Source organism: Chanodichthys erythropterus, chromosome 12 (genome assembly GCF_024489055.1).
Source record: "Chanodichthys erythropterus isolate Z2021 chromosome 12, ASM2448905v1, whole genome shotgun sequence".
Taxonomy (NCBI): domain Eukaryota; kingdom Metazoa; phylum Chordata; class Actinopteri; order Cypriniformes; family Xenocyprididae; genus Chanodichthys; species Chanodichthys erythropterus.
In genome coordinates, this window is record NC_090232.1 from 27115290 (window position 1) to 27137759 (window position 22470).

The 22470-nt window shown below is 35.9% G+C and overlaps 2 protein-coding genes across 7 annotated transcripts in view; both read right to left on the reverse strand.

Annotated features, from left to right (window-relative positions):
- kcnq5b (potassium voltage-gated channel, KQT-like subfamily, member 5b) overlaps nt 1–3381 on the reverse strand; it is a 118124-nt gene extending 114743 nt beyond the window's left edge. The window contains exon 1 of the mRNA XM_067404281.1: nt 2684–3381. Coding sequence (XP_067260382.1) covers nt 2684–3036 — 353 coding nt within the window. The 5' untranslated portion in view covers nt 3037–3381. The remainder of the gene's footprint in view (nt 1–2683) is intronic.
- Nucleotides 3382–10529: 7148 nt separating this feature from the next.
- Nucleotides 10530–22470, reverse strand: part of rims1b (regulating synaptic membrane exocytosis 1b) — a 106839-nt gene continuing 94898 nt past the window's right edge. For 5 of the 6 annotated variants that reach the window (XM_067402377.1, XM_067402378.1, XM_067402376.1 and 2 more), the window contains 6 exons: nt 19673–19887; nt 16131–16281; nt 15366–15472; nt 13821–13922; nt 13501–13640; nt 10530–13251 (listed from right to left, as the gene is read on the reverse strand). In XM_067402377.1, the coding sequence (XP_067258478.1) occupies nt 13033–13251; nt 13501–13640; nt 13821–13922; nt 15366–15472; nt 16131–16281; nt 19673–19887 (934 nt within the window). In that variant the 3' untranslated portion in view covers nt 10530–13032. Of the gene's footprint in view, nt 13252–13500; nt 13641–13820; nt 13923–15365; nt 15473–16130; nt 16282–19672; nt 19888–20806; nt 21562–22470 lie in introns of those variants that run through there. The other variant, XM_067402379.1, reaches the window with a different exon arrangement.

Consider the following 22470-nt stretch of genomic DNA (forward strand, 5'->3'; position numbering starts at 1 on the left):
GCACAAAAAGTATTCTTGTCGCTTTATAAAATTAAGGTTGAATCACTGTAGTCACGTTTACTATTTTAAAAATGTCTTTACTACCTTTCTGGACCTTAAATATGGTTATTACGTTGCTTTCTATGGGGGATAAAAAAAAACTCTCAGATTTCATCAAAAATATCTTGATTTGTTTTCTGCAGATGTACGAAGGTCTTGTGGGTTTTGGAAAGACATGAGAATGAGTACTTAATAAAATTTAATTTCTGGGTGAACTAACCCTTTAAGGCAAGTGCAAATAGGATGCATGCATGACAGTACAGAGGAGTCCCACTCTCTTAGATTGTTGAATGGTTTTGATTTAATTCTTTGAGTTTCCACTCCTCTCTCTCTCTCTCTCTCTCAGTGATATATAGCAGTGATAAAGTTGATCCAATGGGGCTCAATTGCACCTATAACAATCAATAGCATAGACAGAGCATTTAGTCAGTTGTGACCCAAGCTCCTAATATGCTAGTAGTATGGAAGAAGGATTTCCTGAGTAACCCGGAAAGTCGCACCACCGCGTTTCATCCCAATGATGTCTCGTGAGGGCTGCAGCACAAGGTTTTTAAAAGAGGGAGACAGTTTATACATCAGTGTGGCTTCTCTAAAGTAACTTTTGCTTCTGCTCAATATACTTACTAAATAATACTGTAATTTGCTTACAGTTAATTAACATTGAGATTGACCATAGGGTCCCTCATAAATGAAGAGCCATTTTTAAATGACTAAATATATTTCATGTTCTTTGCATATTGACCTGATAATTTACACAACATTTGCAGGCATTCTATAGTGAAAAATGCAGGACCGGGAAATTACTTCACTTACCAAATAGGTAGAGCAAAGTTTTTAAGAAGCTGTTTGTAAAATCAGTGAAAAAATATACAAAACTGATGCCAACAAGACAACTTTTTTTTTTGTGAACCGTTCATTAAATAGATCTGACAGAAAATAATATCATATTTATCATAAAATAAAAAAATGTAAATAGGAAGCCTGTTTAAAAAAAAATTAATTATACTCAATTTTCCCTGATTTAGACCAATATATTAATCCTTATCGCAAACATCAGTAATACTGTATCACTCTATTTTTGGCAAAAGCCTTACATCTCTCGTCTCATACACTCTCATAACACACCTCCTCCTTATTATCCTTCATTATCTGAAGAACGTGGTGTTTGGGCTTGCAAAGAACACTTGGTGAGGAATGAATTGTATTAGGACTTGTAATAACACACAACAACAAGACAGAGAAAACAGTAATGTAGCCTGCCTCAACTCCCCAACATAATAAAAGGCTCATCTGGGAATAAATAATGCAACACTAAGTGAAATTAATGCAATTAATAATCCTAAAATCAAATTGACTTCATCATGGGAGAATATATAAGCAACTGCAAGAATAAACAAATCACTGAAGGAATGAAAATAAGAGCTCCTGTTAGATAATATGTGCAGGTGTTGAAGCCTGTCCTTGTCTTTCAGCAGGCTGTGCATGGACACAAGATTTGCACAAAACCTCATGCCATCAAATGACATTGAAAATGACATGGACCAGGCTTTTAAACGAGAAATTAGATTTCTTTAGAAGAAGAGATGGTAGATCACGCAATTTGACTGACCATGACATAAACCTGGGCCACTTCTCATCTATTTGTGCCTTGAAGGAAATTAAATTGAAAAAGCATAACTGAAAAAAAATAAATAAAAATCCCACTCCTCTTGACTGAATCCAAATAAAGATAAACTCAATGTTGCAAGCTTAATTACCCTTAGTTCATTCCAAACCTGTTTTGATATTCCAAGTCTTCTGGAGTAATATAAAAGCTTTGTGTGAGGAATAGTCTAAATGTATGTTGTTAAGCACTGAATATCTTCTCCTTCAGTGGAAGCCATTACGTTAAACTTGTGAACCAAATCTGTCCGTTTCATGAATGAAGACTTGGAATATAGCAGATAAACAGGACCACTTTCCTGATGCTGAAAGCTCAATTCATTCATCCAGTGAGGAAAATAGTAACCAGGACATGCTACAAAACTTCTCCCTTTGTATTCCAGTTAAGAAAGTCATAGGTTTGGAACAACATAAAAAAATTTCATTTCAAAGACTCAGTTTGTGTGAGTGTAAGTGTGTTCATCAGTGTCTAACACATGAGAAGTCTTTCAAGGCTTCCCCATCAGAGCACATACTAATCAAACTGTCTTATTCTGAATGAACATTTCACATGCCAGGTTTTTTAATTCCTGCCTTGCCTTGAAAATTCAAGACCCCCCCCCCCCCCCCAAAAAAAAAAAACAATGCAACCTTTTTGATGCAGTGATGTTTTGTGAGTCAGCTGAACATGATCTGCTGTTATCATTAGGCTACTCTCAGAATAAAAGGCAGAATAATAATCACAACATGAAGAATTATATTCTCCTTAAGAGAAATGTGTAATTTACTATTTCATTCCACATCTTGCTCTCTGTATTTTGGCTTATATCAAACATACAGGCTTCTACATTTCCCATATCCCATGGACGTTTCCTTTCGTACGTGGCAATAATACGGAAAAATCTTAAAAGCAACAGGTACGTTTTCTAGCTGGAAAACTTTGGGAAATTGAGCAACGCTTTGCATATCACACAAGCACACTTTTAATAAACGCTGCACTTACACAAAAGCGTGGTAGATAAAAGCCCAGGATCTGGGTCTCTCCAGCACGTTGTACAGGTAGTTCTGAAACCTCCGGTAGCGCGCGTTTCTCCGGCCGCTTTGCGCGCCGTACACCAGAGGCTTCCCGAGCAGACTCAGCCGAGCGCCCTGCTTCCCCCGGTCTCTTTCCGTGCCCGATGCACCTGTGCCGGCATGAGATGCGGACAACAGGCCGTCCCCTGGCCGTGAACAATTGTTCTTCATTCTATTACCACATTCCACATGATCCAATCCGTAACTTTCGGCGTGGTGCCCAGGAGAGGTGTTCATCCAGAGGCCGGAGCCGGCCTCATCTCCGCTGTGGTTGCGAGGCATGGCATCACCAACGCGGTCCCAAATACGCTTGGCATGCGTATATATCTGGTAGATGCAACGGGAGAGCCGAGAAACTACCAACGCGAAATGTCAAAAACACTCAAAATATACAATTTACCTCCGGTCGTGACGCGCAAAAGCCACTTTCTTCGCTGCTGGTATGAACACACTTCAAATGGGAAGTGTGTAAAGTCACTGCTGGCGCTGACCCACAAGAGGAGCCAGTCAAAGTGACTAAATATTTCTGCAGTTGAGTCTTGCGTGTACAGCTCGTGTTACTCCAGCGCGCGCTCTTTTGATGTCGCTCCACTCACACGCTTTGCGTTACTGCGCACAGGAAATCAACCGTGCCATTCTGCGTGCTCATGCTAGGGCACATATAACGAGTTGCCGTAATAATCATGTAAATATTCCCAAATCAGCACCCGCCTGCGATAATCTCACACTTCAGGTACTTCAATAAATAATGACATGGACACGAGAAGTTCAGTGTTTCGCAGGCTGCAGATAAAGCTGACGGTTGAGGATTCATCCCTGGGTTTACATAGTCAAATGTTTATTTGCATAACAACTCGTTCTTGAAATCGATATGGACATGAACAGTCGTACAAGTTATAGGCTACAGATACAGTGCCTCCAATGACAGACCTTTCAGGAATCATCGTGATAAAAAGTACAGAAAAACGGATGCGAATTATTAAGATGAGCTGTGTAGCCTAGTCAGTGCTTTAACCCTCTAAATGTCAAAGCGAACTAATGGACGGGAGTGTTGTAAAGTTTGTTTCTGCATATTAGGTTACATAAGGAACGTTTGAGCGTTTTTAAATGTTCATTTCATTTCAGAATACACCAGAAATCGCTTTCGCCTGATGAGGTAACCATAGCAACACTATATATATATATATATATATATATATATATATATATATATATATATATATATATATATATATATATATACACACACACACACACACACACATGTCGGCTCTTTCAAAAGACATTTGCGCGAGACTAAAGTCAACAAACTGAGCCCCATAAATGCTATCGTTGTATAATTGATTGCATACTTTGCACTCCAAATAAAAATGAATATTAATTATAAAGTTTCCTTTTTAAATGAAGGTTCTGCTAAATATTTAGGCTATCACATTTTCCCTATTATCCAGAGCCTCCGTAGTATAGGCTAACTGTCAGACAGCCCATGTGACTGAACCCAAAATAAAAATCCACACGAACACTGTGTTTTCTGTGTGGGCATGCTCGCCCTCCCCTACAGTTACTCTGATCTCCTGCTGTATCATAACGATCCATCTGTGAGGAAAAAATAAAAAATAAAAAAATTGGCTACATGCTTATTCATCTTTTTGTCTTTGGGAATTCCGCCATCGTTAGTAATTAGCTATTGAGTCTATTTGATTCTCAAATAAGATGCTCTTGAGTTTAACTGTCATGTTAAAGTCGCCGTTCAACTAGTGCTTAAGAGGGAGAAATAAAGTTTAATCAGCTGCAGACCAACATATTTAAGTGTAAATCAGTAACAGTAACAAGTGGCTGCAATACGGCGTTTGTATTAGGGATTCTTCCATCAATTTAATTGGCTTTCAGTTAGAGATTCAGTTAAAGATTCACCGTTAAAGATTCAGTTAAAGATTCCGTTATGAATCCTATGCAGCTGTCACTGATGGGGGAAACGGTGGCTTTGTGTTCTTCTTCTGACCACGTGCTTCCTCAATTTTCTGCTCAAAGCGCCTTCCTGCGGTTCAGAATTAGTAAGCATATTGTGTGCTACAGTAGGCTAAGCAACATCTTGTGCCGGATTTGTTCCATGTAGACTGAATATATTACACAATTAAGAGCGTTACCAGGATGATGAAACCAAATGAAGAGTTTGGTTCCAAAACGCAATAACTCCATTTTGATTAATTTGAGTAAAAAGGTGTTGTCTTTACCAAAAAAAAAAAAAAAGAAAACCACTATTTTCTGTTTCAAACTTTCACATAGCATCTTTTGGTTATAAAAAACATTACAAATTCAAAACTACATTTTGATTTTAAAAAGTTTATTATAAAAACATATTATTTTTTCCCCAAAATGCAATAAATCCATGACACTTTTTTTTTTCAAAATGCAATTAATCCATCAATATAAAAGGTATTTTTCAAATTGAAAATACATAAAGTAAGTTGATTCACATATGAGTCTAAACTTTGCCAATATCTATCTTATATACAGACATTTTACTAAAAATACATTAAGCCGTCACTCCCAAAATGAATTCAACGGGTCATCTTGTTAAAGCAGAACTAAGTAACTTTTTTTACCTTCATAAAAAGTCCTTACGATGGTAAGTTGACTTGTAGTGGTGTGTTTGAGGTGTGAACTAACTCCCTCTGGCACGTCTACGCCAGAATACAGCACTTGCAAGTTGAGCTGCGCCGACCCCACACAATCTCGCCTCATGTTCACGTTCACGCAAGAGTGACAAAATGCTTTACGGTAATTCAAAAACAATGTATATATTATGACTTTATAAGACAATTTCGAAGTTACCCATCTCCATCGAGATTTCTTGTACTGTATTTGCAAAACTACTGCGCTGGTGAGCGTTGAAGTCGTTGTAGTCCAGAGCTGCGCTTGGAGTATTTACGAACGACAGTGTGATTCACTGAAGGAACCTGTAGGGGGATATGCAAATATTGGGGGCGTAAATATTAATGATCCCGACTGTTACATAACCGTCGGTGTTATGTTGAGATTCGCCTGTTCTTCAGAGGTCATTTAAACAAATGAGATTTATATAATAAGGAGGAAACAATGGAGTTTGAGACTCACTGTATGTCTTTTCCATGTACTGAACTCTTGTTATTTAACTATGCCGAGGTAAATTAAATTTTTAATTCTAGGGCACCTTTAAATTAAAGTAATACTGTTATGTTTTATAACAGGGCTTCAACAGGGTGCAGGATTGTTTTGGACAATTTTAAACATCCCCAGTCACAACTCAGCAATTTCCACACGTCTTAACTATACCACTTGGTGAAGGTACACTCAGATATGAATACCAATAAAATTATAATAATACACTTGCAACTTACTTAGTGCTTAAAATGAGTCTAAAATGCTAAATAATATTTAAATATAATTAAAAGTTTAAAAAGTTGTAATTTCTGTAGTAGCCTATAGCTCGTGAAATGTTTGTTAAATGCTATTTTAGCTTATCTCATATTTATGTTGTTTTATTTTTGTAATGTGATTTTTCAAAGTTTAATAGTTTTTTGTAGCTAGGCCTAATGATAGTTTGGTGAACTGTATTAAAACCAGAACAAAAATCCTAATAATAAAATTAAATCATTATTAATGAAATAGAGAACACAAAACAATTAAAAAACACAAATGTATTGTCCCCATTTTTTAATTAAAAGATAATAACAAATGAGATTTCTATGATATTTTGATCACTCAAATAGCAAATGTCCCAGGTTTCCATTTCAGAAATCTGGTCACCTTATTCATGACTCACATCAGCACAATCAGAATCTAGACACATTCCTGTAATTCTCAAAATTAAATTAACACTCCTTTCTTCTCTTATGTGTCATTTTTTGATGAGTGATCATTTGGCTCATTTTGGTCTGTATTCCATTTGCTTCTCAACCTTACATCCAATGACTCAGGATCTAGCAAGAATGAAAAAAGAATGCGATGGAGTTCCAATCGGTTACATTAGAGGCATAATTACCCTCAGACTCACATTCTTTCTGGCTCATCAAGTGCTAAGAATAGAAATATACACCTCACCATATTCGTGCTGCAGGACTGGTGTTAATGAGACTCATTCTCTGTATTTTATATTGTGAGAATCTTGAGAAAATTATCCAGTAAAGACCACACTGAAAATCACTCATGCTTGCCATGACCTCTCTTGATGCAACCACCACCATCACTTGCTATCAGTCATGAGTGGAGCACTGGGGTCATTGGCTGAACACAGAGACATGTATCAGGCTAATTGCTGTGACGCAAACTCGCGAGGCGGCAGAAAAGGACATGCAATCATGATGCACTGCAACATAGAAGACTATGGACAAAAGGCTATAGGTTAGGTCAGCTATGAATTGCACATTGTTACTTTTTGCTTTAGGCAGAGTTTGATAGCCTAAAATGGTAGCCTAAGTACATTAATGAGGTCTGGATATGTATACTAGGCCTACAGTATCTATGTTTGAAGTAGCATGATGTGGACATTTTTGGTTCTTCATTTTAGAGTTAGTTAGGGCTAGTTCTCGGTGTTAATTAACTTTAAAATCTACAGTCTAAAATTTGTATTTGTATTTGCTTAATTCTTTATTGACCGCAGGGTTAAGTCTGAGCATTGCAAACAAAACAAGTCCTGACATGATGCTGAGATCGAGCATGATTATCCACAGCGCTGATTCTCTGAAGAATTATAACAAACGTCTGCCCTCTGCTGGTGAGTGAGGAGAACTCACACGGCGACAATGCAGTCAGCATTGGTATGGCGATAGGATTAAGCATGACTAATTGTCACACTTAGTTACTTAATAACTTTGTACAAAGTTATTACACGTGTTGTATCTCGGTTGTAACTAAGTTTAGAGTCAAATTCCTATTACACTGATTTCTCCTGCAGTGGTTTTGTATGTTGGTTTCAAATACCCAATTCAAACCACTTAATACAAAGACTAAAATTCCAATTTATTCAAGCATTTGGGGCAAGCCATTTCTATTTTCTATAAGTTGTAATGTGTCGTAAATGTTACAAATATGAACAATTCATTTATTACAATATTGGCCAAAACAATTATCTAATTTGAATGTTACCTTTTAAATTTTTGCTCTTTAAATTTGGCATCATGGAAGTTGCAATTGCCTTTTCGTCCCTATTGTGACGTGTATCTGAGTGAGATGGCTTCTTAAACAAGAAAAAATGTAGTGAGGGATTTGATTTCATCCATCAATAATTGATTGGATTGTTGAATCGTTGTGGTTTTCTACATGGCTGATTGTCCTGCCCTCGCGACAAATATATCATTATCAGAGAAGAGAAGAGATGGTGTTGCTAGAGGCTGCTATTTTGAATAAAGATTAGAAGACACATCAATGACAATAAATAAATTAATTAAAAAGATGTGCACAGGTAATAAATACTGCAATATTCCATAAAAAAAAAAAAAGTCAGTTTTTGTTTCATGGTGACTTTTAAAGGTGCAATGTGTACATATTTGGGAGGATCTATTGACAGAAATGCAATATAATATACATAACTATGTTTTCAGGGGTGTATAAAGACCTTACACAATGAAATATTATGTTTTTATTACCTTAGAATGAGCCATTTCTATCTCATTCACCGCAGCAGGTCCCCTTACATGTTAAAGGTGCAATATGTAACATTTTTGCAGTAAAATATCCAAAATCCACTAGGCCAGTGTTATATATTTTGTTCAGTTGAGTACTTACAATATCCCAAATGTTTCCAACTATTTGTAATTTGTGAGAAAATTGTTTAAAAAGTTTTAACCAAGGCTCCGGGACGTGTGAGGAGTCGCCTGTCAATTGTGTCATACCCGCGTTACCTTCGGTTTCTGGTTTTACTTTGTAGAAACCATGAAAACACCAAAGATGCGCTTTAATATATTACATGTTTTAATAGACAAGGAAATAACTGTTTGTTTACAGAAGACTAATTATTGTTATATAGCTCAACACGTTTAGTCTTATTGTTTAAATCAATTTTCTTGATTTTTTTTAAAGTACCATGCTTTACCATGCCTCAGAGAAAAACACTATTTTGTCAAGTAGCTAACATAGCATAATCAGATGCAGCTTAAATATTAGTAACAGTAATACAGAATTTTTCTTTAAATTACGTTTTAAAATGAATTGCGTGCCATTTATCAACACAAGCCATCCAGCATTTATTATGATATTCTAAAATCGATCTAGTTTACTGCAGTGTGTCTCAAACAAGTGTTTCACAGCAGCCGCTGAGCAAATGCACAGAGTAACATCATAACATCATTTTCAACACTCTCAAATGTATCTAATATGATAAACAGAGCTGTTACCTCATACTCATGACCGGAAAAGCAGAAGCAGCGCCGGCGAATGTGGCATAATAAAAGTTCTGCTGCTCGTGAGGCGTGTGTTGTGCAATCGCTCCAGCGGCCTCGTTCAGCTCCCACAACACTCGGTCCTGCTCGGCTTCATACAGTAACGTTAATAATCGCATCCATTAACATGATTTCTTCCCGGTTCCTATCCCAATTTTTTCCACCGGCTGTGAGGTGGAGACCACATGTTCCAAGATTCCACGCTCAAACTTGCCGTCATTAAGCTACGCCTTCGTTTTGAATAGGCCTCTAGCGGACAGAAATCTTACATATTGCACCTTTAAGTCTCTATTTTGCGCCAGCATGTTTCTACAGTAGCCCTAAATGGACAAACTGCTCTACAGAGCAAAAATAATCCAAAAGTTGCGCTATTCACAATTTTTTTTTTTTTAGATAATGATTTCAAGTAGCACATTTAATCTAAATGTGTATAAATGGTAATCATTCAGTTCAGTTTGTCACTTTATTCACAGCAACCAAAAAGTGCGGTAACACTTTACAAAGATTCTTTAGTTAGCCTACATGAACTAACCATGAGCAATAGATTTGTTACTGTATTTACTGATCTTCATTAACGTTAGTTAATGAAAATACAGTTGTTCGTTGTTTGTTCATGTTAGTTCACAGTGCATTAACTAATGTTAACAAGATTTTAATAATGTATTAGTAAATGTTGAAATTAACATTAACAAAGATTAATAAATGCTGTAGGAATGCAGTTCATTATTAGTTAATTTTAACTAAGGTTAACTAATGAACTTTATTGTAAAGTGTTACCAAAAGTGCTTATAGGTTCTGAGCAGTCCACTTAGTCTCCAGGTGTTTGCAGCATTTATTATCTATAAATCGTGATATGAGCGCTGCAAGGTTTTTTCATCAGACCCTTATGTTCTGAATTCTGCAAATGTGTTATATGTTACATAAGAATTAAATTATGAAGAATGACAAATTGCTTTTTTTCTGTGTTGTATAGCCTACAGTACATTTAGCTTGATTGGTGGGAAATAGATGGAAACTTCCTGTGATTCTCAGATAGCTAATTCCATCATAGGAGGGTCATGGATGAGGTCATACAAGACCAATTGCATACAGATGTTATTGTTCCTCAATCAAATCTTAAAATATGTCAGCCAACACTACAGGAATGCACTATTACATGACTGAATATATGTTCGGATATGTATGAAGTTTAAGAGCAGGTCCAAAAGATTACAATTATTTATTTTCAAACTCTAAGTGTATCTCAAATCTTGGATAATATAATATGGGGATGAGGTTTGTCTAACCATTGTTGATGGATAAAAAGTTAAATGAAAAAGAAATGAACATATACATTGGGTTGAAAATTTCTTCCACACACTTTTTTTTTTATTTGGAAATAATAAAAATTAACTTTTTTCTTTTTCTTTTTTTAAATATAAAACATACACATCATATGAGCCACACCTGTATACAAACAGAAATGTTGCAGTGAATACTTTTTCTTTTTCATCATCTCAGTGAAACACATACTAGAAGTTGTAAACAGTCAGCATTGTTTTTCCCCTCTACTCAAGAATACTGATCAAAGTAAAATAAAAACCTGTCTCTCATGAATAAAAACAATCTTTTTTTTTCTTTTCTTTTTTTCTGATTTGTTATGTTCATAGCAGAGGTGAAGAATTCGGCTCGAAAGAACAGAGAAAATGACGATCTGGCTACAGCTTCAGAGCGGAGTGGTTCGGCCCTCTAAAAGTGACAGTGAGAGCTCTAGATTTGGACCCATATGATAAGAAAGGTGTCCGCTCAGCGGTCCCATATTGGGATGGTTGTTCTCAAAAGAAAGCCTTGGCCCCTTTGCAAATATGGCTTAACCACATGGTTATCTCATATTTACAACACATGCGCTAATTAGTCTCTGTGCATCTACATTTATATTTAACATGGATACTGTTATGTATGTATGATATATTTTTGACATTTTCTGTTTTGATATCAGTATACTCTTGAGTAACTTGATGGGATGTATACACATTTTATAGGTTAATTTCTGTGGTTTTGAGGTAAATTATGATTCAGTAAAATCTGTAAAACAGGAGGGAGGTTAGTTTTTGTTCAGTGTTACAGTACAGCACATTTCCCCAAAGGGATATAAAAGACTAAAAAGAAAACTTGAATAAATAAATAAATAAATAAATGTTGCAACATTCAGCACCGAATGGAGGACATGGACTAGTTTTTTTTTAGCTGATCTGAAAAGTCTGAGTGAAAGCAAATGGCTTCTTTTTCTTGGTTTATCTCTTATATTCAAGTACAAGCAAACTGTACAGTACATGCAACATACAAGCTGGCCTACAGTATGTTGAACTAACACATATCTATTTCTGTTACTTTTTAACATTTGTGTAGTCTGTTTTACAAAAATGTGCATGCAGCTGGGAACTGATCCGAGTCATGCTGCTCCACCGCACTGGAGGAAGGGGCCAGTGGCCTGATAGATGATTGGTGTTTATGTTTGTGATGGCAAAATCAGATTGGTCACTTCAACATTTACAGAGACACACAAAAGGAATTTGCATTTTTTTTTCTCTCATCTCATTTAAAAATCAAGCTTTTGTGCTTGCATTTTAATTTAAAATAAAGACATATGTGCAAGGGCTTGTTGAAGAGCTTGAGTCAATCGTGTCATCTCAGGGTGGTATAATTTGAAAGTGGCTTTTGCTAAACCACATACATTAAAAAGGAAAAATGTACGTCTACGCAATCACTTACCATCAAACAAAGTTAAAAAGTTTGTTTAGTGTCCAAAAAAAACCTCTATGTATCAAGATTTACTTAACAGATGAAAACATAATTGTACAGATTTCCTTTACCAAAGACCCTAAATTAGAAAACATACATGTACACAAATATGTTTATCTTGGTACATAGTGTTTTTTTTTTTTTTTTTCTCATGAACTAAATATATACTTTTTAATAGCCTTTAATGATAAGTGCTACAAATCGGATTGAATTCACTGAATAAGATGATGTATTGCAACGTACTGAAGGATAATGTAATAGTTTAAGTTAACTTTAAATAAAAATGTATACTGTGCAAAGAAATGCGTATTTTTCCAGATACTGTACGTTGTCTTCAGTCTCATTTTTAGCATTTCCTGTGATCTTACAGCACACTCTTACACAAATCTTTTGATTTTCATCAAACGTGCCAGAGAGGTTAATAATAAATAAATAAAATCAAACAAATAAAAAATAACTTCTAGAAGAGAGTGGCCTCTGCTAGCTGTCACAAGCATTGAAAACAGAGGAACTTTTCGGAGGATATGAACCATGGCTTTGGGTCCTCCAGGTTTAGGCACCAAGAAAGGCCCTGCCCTTCCAGACAACCTCCCCAGGGGACGCCCTACATCTTTCCAGTGCCTGACCTTTGACTTTCAGTACAAACAGGGTTTAGACAGGGCCTCGGCTGAGGCCCCACAATCCCTTGGTCAGAGGTCACCTTTGTTTTTGGGTTGATACATTCTGATGCTCTGTTAAAAACTATCTAACGTCAACGTTATTCTTTAATGAAGACTTGACTGAATATCACCCTGCTTTCTATGTCACCCCAAAGCGGTGCTTCCCACGTGCTAGTGTGCTAGACAGCCCTAAGTCTCACGCAACAAACAGTGTGAGAAACAAACAACTTTGTTTAGGACAAACAAATTTGGCAGAACACGGGCTACCCACAAAGAGAAAAACATAAAAACAAAGTCACAGGAGTGATTGTCAGATTTTAACAAAGCTTTGTGTTATTTCATCGCATTTTCTGCCTGGCTCTTATTGTTGTCCTGTTGTCTCTCAGCTTGTATTGACTGTGCTTTATATTGTTAGTCCACTACGATCGAACCCCCGCAGGCGCCGGTGAACTGTCCAGGGATGTCTGAGAAGCACGTCGAGTTAGAGAGGCGAGAGTTGGGTCGACTAGGGAAGAAGGCGGGAAAAGTTTGTACCAGCCAATGACATTGCTGGAGAGGTCCAGCTCCTCTAGTAGGATTTGTGCAACTCCCATGAAGGATTTGTGGTCCATTCGCCCATAATCTCCCCAGACAATTACCTAATAGGATGAAATCGACAGATTGTTTATTAATTCATCAGTGGATAGAACGTAATCAAAGTTAATAATATCTAATCTCACCAATGTGATATATTTAAACTAGACAATTTTCTTTTTCATGCAGCCCTGGAGGGCTTCAATGACATTTTCTCACAGACGTTTTCAACTGCCTCATCTAGTGGATTGAATCTCAGGATCTGCAAATAGAAACTAAATGTAGAAAAAAGTCAAATAAGCCGCATGACTCACTTGTAACACTTTACCCTGTGGACTTTCTTCAAACTGCAGTGCTTGCTGGTACAGCGGGTCGAGTGTCTTGCGTGCAATTTTTGTCTTCTTCTTAGCTACATACGCCCCATTGTGTAGAAGATAGACTTTGACATATGGAGCTTTGATTGAATAGAATGGATCAAATTAGGCAGGTATTAAGACAATGCATACTGACTTTACTGAACATATCAAGTATGACTAGTGTTCTGTATCACCTAGAATTATGTGGCTGAATAATATGATACATATGGAGTTTGAATCACAAGCAGTGAGTTCACAGTAGAGCAGAAAGGACTCACCAGGGAGTGATTTGGATCCTGGTTTTTGGATGAGACCTCGTGCTCTTATCACCTCCACCTCCAGCTGGCCTTTCTTATTCACCATGCCAATCTGAATGTCACCTGGATATCAGAGAATATGCAAATGAAACCAATCACTAAAAATGTCAATTTTATTTAAATGGTACATTTGCTTAATAGACTTATTCAAATGATTCATAAAAAAATAAATAAAAATAAAACATTATTTGACATACTGCAATTTCCCTAGGCAGTTACCTTTTGTATTTCGGACTGAAGTAAATTAGGGATGTAAATTTAATGTATAGTATTTAGTACAAGTGGTCAAAGATGTCCATATGACAGACTGATGATTAAAAAAATAGCATAGATGGATCACTGAAAAGCATTCACCGTGAACAGTCTCTAAAAACCTGATTGCTTGTTCAATGATATGGAAATAAAGTAAATTCTAAAGCAAATTTTTGCACAGTATTGTCTTTTCTTTTGTCTGCCTCGATAACATGATGCCTTAAAAGGTTAGTTCACCCAAAAATGAAAATAATGTCATTTATTACTCACCCTCATGTCGTTCTACACCCGTAAGACCTTTGTTCATCTTCACAAATTAAGATATTTTTGATGAAATCCGATGGCTCAGTGAGGCCTTAATTGCCAGCAAGACAATTAACACTTTCAGATGCCCAGAAAGCTACAAAAAACATATTTAGTACAGTTCATGTGACTACAGTGGTTCAACTTTATTATTATAAAGCAACGAGAATACTTTTTGTGCACCAAAAAAACAAAACAATGACTTTTCAACAATATCTAGTGATTGCAGATTTCAAAACACTGCTTCGAAGCTTTACAAATCTTTTGTTTCGAATCAGTGGTTCGGAGTGCCAAAGTCACGTGATTTCAGTAAATTAGGCTTTGTTACGTCATAAGTGTTTTGAAATTTCAATAGTTCACGTGACTTTGGCAGTTTGGTAGGTGATCCGAACCAATGATTCGAAACAAAAGATTCATAAAGGTTTGAAGCAAATCGGTCATCACTAGATATTGTTGAAAAGTCATTATTTTGTTTTTTTGCCGCACAAAAAGTATTCTCATCGCTTCAGAACATTAAGGTTGAACCAATGTAGTCACATGAACTGTTTTAAATATGTCTTTAGTAGCTTTCTGGACATCTGAAAGTGTTAATTATCTTGCTGGCAATGGATGCCTCACTGAGCCATTGGATTTGATCAAAAATATCTTAATTTGTGTTCCAAAGATGAACGAAGCTCTTACGGGTGTGGAACAAAATGAGGGTGAGTAATAAATGACTGAATTTTCATTTTTGGGTGAACTAACTCTAGAACTAACTAAATTATATTAGTTCTTGGCTAATATGTACAGTATGCAGTTGCTTGTGTAGATAATCCAATTAATCACAATCAGTTACATATAATTGAATTAAAAATTGTAAACAATTTACAGCAAATGGGATACGGATTGGATGCTACAAGGGAGAAAGAGTTTTTTAAAAAGATTAAAAAAATAAAAATAAAAAATTCTTACCAATTGCCGGTGTGGCTAGGGTTTGTCGACCAACTAGTTGAGCAGGGCCCAGTCCATCCAGGAAGTCACTGAACTGAGTCTCGACTCGAACTGCTGGAAAAATTGGACTGACCAAGACAAACATTGTAATAAAATAAGGTGTTGTTCTTTCTGACTTATAGTAGATTAATAAAAGAAAATAAAATAAAAAAATAATCTAGTAATGGGATCGGAGCATTTTGGAAATAAAATTCTGTTTAATTAGTCTTTTTTAATGATCAGTGTACCCAAAGTATGTGGGTTTGTATGCAAGAATTTTGTTCCCACAAACTTGAAGCATGTTTACATTTTTAACCATAATGGCAATGCCTGACTGACTGTTGTCAGGCTAACAGGAATGGCACTTAAGCAGGCTGCTATTTCTAGACAATAATAATTCCTTGTTTAAGATAGGACATTTCAGAATGGGAAAAAAAAAAAAAAAAAAAAACAGAAAGTGTAAAATTGTGTTGGATTATTGTAAATACAGGAACAGGAAATTGCTCCAACTGACCATTGCTTTGGGACAGACATGTACATACAAGAACTAGCAACTGGTATGAAAAGATAAGAACAAATTTTTCCATGTTATTTTAGAGAACACGTAACAGATGTTTGGAAAAGTACGTGACCAATGCAGTGTCTATACTAAAAAAAAAAATCCTGTTCTCATGGGTGGATAGGATACATAAATTTAAAAGTATAAAAAATATATATAATCTAATAAAGCATAAGAAGGAAACTTACCTGCCCTCTGAGTTGTAGCTGTTCATGCTTCCGTTGTTGGATTCTCGGCTGGGTTGACGACTCATATTCCTCTGCAATTCCACAGCCATTCCCGTCTCCTGACTGCGCTGGATTGTCCCTTGACTGCCCTTCGACTTCTTATTGGATGCCTCTGAAGATGGACAGATTCCACAAACAATCAGGAAATGTACTTTTAAGACTTTTAAGAGAAGTTTGTATCATTCATTTGGAGAAAAAAATTGGCATCTCTCCTACATAATTGTCTGTGATCAAGTTTTAAAGAGTTCATTGACATCATGTCCTTTCTAAACAACTCTGGTCAAGCTGCAAACTATCTCTTTACCATGCTACATCCTTTTTGATGTTTGAAGCAGACAGCGAAATAATTTGACAGTGCTTGTAGCTCCCACTGGGATGTGAGCTAACCGTACTGCGTTAACCACCCCACTTTATCCCTTTAAAAAAAGGGGGGGGGGGGGTGGTTGGGTCATGTCTCATCCTGAATCTCCTTGTCTGATTACTTAAAACAGAGAGAACAAAATGCTGTTCCCCCGCAGGTCTTTTCCTCTAATGTGCTTTCAAGACTTTTTCAAAAGGAACAAGCTCTGAGGCAGTGACATGAGTCGCCCGATGGAAAGTCTTATTATACCAAACAATGCAGAGTTAGTCCTGACATCTGAAAGCACTAAAATGGCCACAGGTTTGATGAGGACAACCCATAGCTAAAGCAAACATTTGTAGCGAGATACTGATCAATGGCTGAAACAGGAAAAGTAGGCTTGATGTTTATGACTGCATTTTGAGTGTCCTCTTGTGTTGTCTAGTGAAAACACTTTAAAAAAAGGTTTTGTTCGGTAACCTAAAAAAAAAAAAAAAAAAAAAAAAAGTTTAATTTAAGTCAATTTTGGGGTCTTTTTTGGGATGGGAAGTAAGGAGTTGTAGTCACTTAAGCTCACCTAGGCTGCATTAAATTGATAAAAAAAATACAGTAATATTGTGAAATATTATTACAATTTAAAGTATAACTGTTTTCTATATTCCTGTGATGGCAAAGTTGAATTGTCAGCAACCATTACGCCAGTTTTCAGTTTCACGCTAACCTTCATAAATCATTCAAATAGGCATATTTGGTGCTGAAGAAACATGTATTATGTTTTTTTTTGTTATTATTGTTGTTGTTTTTTTTTTGTTTTTTTTTAACATATTGTTTTAATATATTATATATATCTTCCAAGGGGTTTTTTCCCTACTAGGACTTTTTTCCCAGTGCTAGCACGCTGGGTTTTTCTCCTAGGGGTTTTTTTCCACCCCTGGGAGTCAGCCGACATTGGCTTAATGTAGCACCATCTTGTATATGTTACATATTACCACGCTTGTTTGTACAGCTTATTTTTAACCACTTCCCTTTTTTTCTGTGCTTCTAATATGTAAAGCTGCTTTGAAACAATTACCAATTGTAAAAGCGCTATATAAATAAATTTGACTTGACTTGACTTAATATTTTTGTGGAAAACATTGCATCCATATTAATTTCTTTAAAAAAATATTACTGACCCCAAACTTTTGAACAGTAGTGTAGATTACACCAATACAACTAAATTTTAACAAATGTTTTCAAATCGGCTCCATAAGCTCACAATTGCCTGTTATTTATTGTTTGATAAAAAATAAAAAATAAAATCTTGCATTTTTAATGCACATAAAATTTTATATAGGGAATAAAAACAATTACTGATTTACAATAAAAATACAATGAAAGAGCACTCACAGTGTATTTAATTTCTGTAAAAAAAAAAAAAAAAGTCAAAAGACTGAAAAGTATAAAATTATTAAATGCCCATGAGAAGGATGCAATACTGAATAATGCAATAACAGAAATTGCAAAGTTAAGGCATGACCATTGGACAGTAAAACGCTCATTGGGTCAGCAGGATCGACAAAAACAGGTGGAGAAGAAAAGACACATGTTAACCGCAACAGAATTATGAATTAGGGTGAAGAATTAAGTGTGAAATCATCAGGAACCATTTAGTCTCCAGCGTCACCATTTTCCAGAACTGCAACCTACCTGGAATCACATGCTGAATTGTACATGAAGACTGAGATTGAGTGACTCTTGAAGGAGCACTACATCCTCTTGTATCACTGTTTGAAGAATTTATTATCCAAAAATATGATCAGTGTATATATATATTAGGGTTGGGAACCAAGTGTTTTTTTAAAAGAACTGTAACCGTGCAATATTTCTAAGTTTCGTTCCAGAAACGGTTCTGGTGTGATGGATGGGCAAAGTGTGGGGAGCGTGTCCTTTAATAGAGACGTCGCACCTCATAAATATTATAGCAATGAATGCACTGAAAAGCCCTCGCGCTACTCATATAGCCTACGTCAGATATCGAGAGACAGAGAAAGATGCACAAAGCTGCACGATTGATCTTGATTTCATCACCCACATGATCTAATTCCTAAATGACAATGATTCACCCGTGTAGGCTATGTTAAATTTCTGACAAAAATCAAATTTTCAAAACATTCAAATGTGCATTCGCGCTGGCATTAACCTAGAGTGCAGATGTCATGTTTAGATATAAACAGCTTCATGAACAACCTTTTCAAACACACAGTATTATTATTTCTGTTACAAAAATACCAATTATCACAGAAGTATACAAAAGTTTATTATTCAGATAGAAACGCTGATGTTACAGATCAAAATAAAATAAATCACCTTCTGAAAGTAACTGGACTTTAAATAAGGACTGTATCGATTGCATTGTTAGGCCACTAGGTGGCAACAAATTACTGTTAAAAATGTTTCTATCACTGAATCATTCTTTCAGAAACAAGTGAGGTCTTTATGAATCCAACTTACAAAAATATTCTGTTTCACCTGTCTGGTTCAAGCATCTTATTTGTGTTGAATTTGTGATAACACTTTACAATAAGGTTCATTTGTTATGAACTAACCATAAATAATACATTTGTTACTTTGTTGATCTTTGTTAATGTAAGTTAATAAAAAATACAGCAGTTCATACTGTTCATGTTAGTTTACAGTGCATAAACTAATGTTAACAAATACAACTCTTGATTTTAATAATGTATTAGTAAATGTTGAAATTAACATCAACAAAGATTAATGAATGCTGTAGAAATGCAGTTCATTATTAGTTCATGTTAATGTAGTTAACTAATGTTAACTAATGAACCTTATTGTAAAGTGTTAGCGAATTTCTTGAGATTAACAATCTGTTAAATTCATTTTACAAGAATAATAAACACAAAAAGAACTGTTTGAGTTGAGTATTGTGCATTTTTTCCCTTACTACTATTTTTTATTGGTTGTTTAATTATTTTAATGGAATCGGAACCGGAACTGGAAATTTTCTTACGATTATATAAGTAGTATTGTGGTATTATTGGTTAATATAAAATTAATTAACCAATAACGACCAAATGGCCTTGGTTACATCAGCATAAAGTAGGAGTTTCAATGTTTGGTGTCTACGATTCTTTTGTTATAGACAACTACAGCCACTGACCTGTTTGACTGATCTGTGAGGTGCTTCGGCTGCGGCGGTTTCCCACAATAGCCACAAATCGAGCATTGAGGCTGGAGCGACGCTTTTTAGCTCCAGTTCCAACTGTTCCCAGGGCAGTGTCAGACTGGCTGCCATCTGTTCGCTCTGATGTATTGATATCACCACTAACGCTTGTGCTTTTTAGCATACTCCGACCAGAAGAGGCTCTGACTTGACTGTAAGCAAGAGAAAGAAAGAGTCAAAAAGAGATGAAAAGTTGAGACAAATTACTTAATCCAGTATATAAAGGTAATAGTGAGACACTAACTGTTGAGAACCATATTCAAGATCTTAATGCTTTATTATTTTTCAAGGTGTTTTTACAACACTGCCACATCACTGATTCTAATCTTAGCACACAATAATAGCTGGTTTTGTCCAATCAAATTATTTTGTGCAAGCCAGTATGGAAGAGAGAATATACAACATTTGTTGTTGGACAATATCATCTGCTTCTCTATATGAAATTATGTTGAATCATGACACAGTAGTCAAAACTAGTCGACAACAGTTTAAGACCCCATTACATCCCTTGACAAGCACAGTTTTATTTCCTGTGTTTTTGAGTGAGACATAAAAAAAAAGAAAGCCAATAGCCTTTTGTTGATCTCATGAATCGCGATTTGCTACTTTGTTGCAGGTGGAATACAAGTGTAAGTAGGCTACCAGAAGTAAAAATCTCAGATTTCTAAACATTAAAAGACAGACTAACTGTGAGCTACGAGGTTGTTAAACAATGATATATGTTTTTGTTGAAGCCATTGGCTTACATTATAGAAACATATTTTTTACACAATCAAGTTCAGCAGCATAATTCCTGGTGAAAAACTACACTACCCATAATTATGCAAACATCTCCACCAGTCAGAGAATCAAAGTGGTCTCTTGAATTACTCTTAAACTACTTAAACATTTGTATTCATAGTATGCATAATTTTGCAATAAATGTAATTGTTCTCTAAATATATAATATAACCAAACATCTTTACATCAATAGTTTTATAGTTCTTCACAATTTTTATTTGATTATGCCATTTTCAATGATTCATGGGATTGTAGTTCTTTAACTGACGCAATTAAGTACATAGTCTTGTACCTTTGGATTTTTGTCCGATTTTTAATCAAAGATTATAATGTTGATATACCTTGTAGCTGGTAGGTTTGGTTCATGGCTAATAACTCTTAAACTTAACAAGCATTTGTGAAGTAAACTTTTTTTTTTTTTAAATGCCCATGGAAAATATTCTGGGGTAGGGATATTCTCATTCTTATAGTAAGCATTTGATTGGACAAAATGCAATGAATATCAATATTCTGATCTATTTTCCTGTAAGAGACTGTACAGTTTAAAAGTCTGTGCCTACTTAAAGTGAATTATGTTTAGGAGTACACTAGTTAACACATAGTGCCTCACAAAGGCGTTTTAATTCATAAGATCCTTAAAACTTGATTTACATCTGATTTAATAGAATTGTGATCATTACAAAGCAACATGTTTGGATCAGTTGTGCAAACTGTCTATATTATGACACAGCAGCACACTTTGACAGTGCAGCCATGTCCTATGCTGCCCCCTGGGGGTTCGGAGGAGCTGCCGTGTATCTGCACCCTCTGAAGGTGTCAAGGTACTGCAGGACTGTCCAGTTGCACTCTCCCCATCATGTCTACACCCTAATCTCCTGTCTGTAGGACATAGGGTGGGGATGGGAAGTAAGGAAGTGGGTCTCTCTTCCACGGGCTGGAGGGCAGTGACAGAGGGGTGAGCAGACAGGGTTCTGGGTTTGGGAAGATCCAGTGCTGGCTCAGTATTCAAGCATGGGAGGTATGAGGTGAGGCATGCAAAGAGGGATCTAATACACACAATACAATACAAAGGACACACATGGACAAACACAGAGTGGCATGTGAATGTAGCAAAACACAAACAAATGAAATCAAACAGCATGCACAATGAACCTTGTCTCAAAACTATATACATGATCTTTTTAAGACAGCAGAAAATATTATTCCAGTGCCAATATGAGTAGTTGATGTCTCTTTTTGGTAAAAGTAAGATATATTCATTTAAAAAAATATCAGTATAAGGTACATAATATCAAAGACTATAGAATAACACAAGACGTGTCACTCATATTGTTTTGAATGGGAGAAAGTGTAACGCGCAATATGGCGGAATAAGTCCTGCCTTCTAAATAAGAGCCAATCGCCGACTGGTAAAGTCATCGCGTCACTTCAGCGGCCGTTAGAATCACTGGTTTCTATAGAAACAGTCAGACGCGCGCCTCCGAAGCATTTAGGTCTGCGCATGCGCATTAGCTTGATCCAGCCTGAAAAATACAGTTTTTTGTCATGATTCGAGCGTTTAGAAACTAAATTTATGAGCCGGTTGTTGTTAGATTTCATTGGTGATTTCAAATACGAAATTTAATCGTAAGGTTGGTGAAACAGTTTTGGAGAATTTGATGTTTCCCCATTCAAAGAGATGGCATGATGCCCAGGATGCCCGAGAGGTGTTTCAAAGATGGCTGCCGAGTGAAATGACTTGTCTTAAAGGGACTTTGATAATATACATAATTAAGGTGTATACTTGATGCATTTTATATATGGATTATAATTATAAAGAATTAGCTTAACAAATAAAATAGTTTTAGACAGAGTATAGTATATCACAATATACACATCAACTTGCCAAATTTATTTCATGTTAACCACCCATGTTTGTTTGAACCAAGCAGACTTCATCCACAGTGACACCTAGT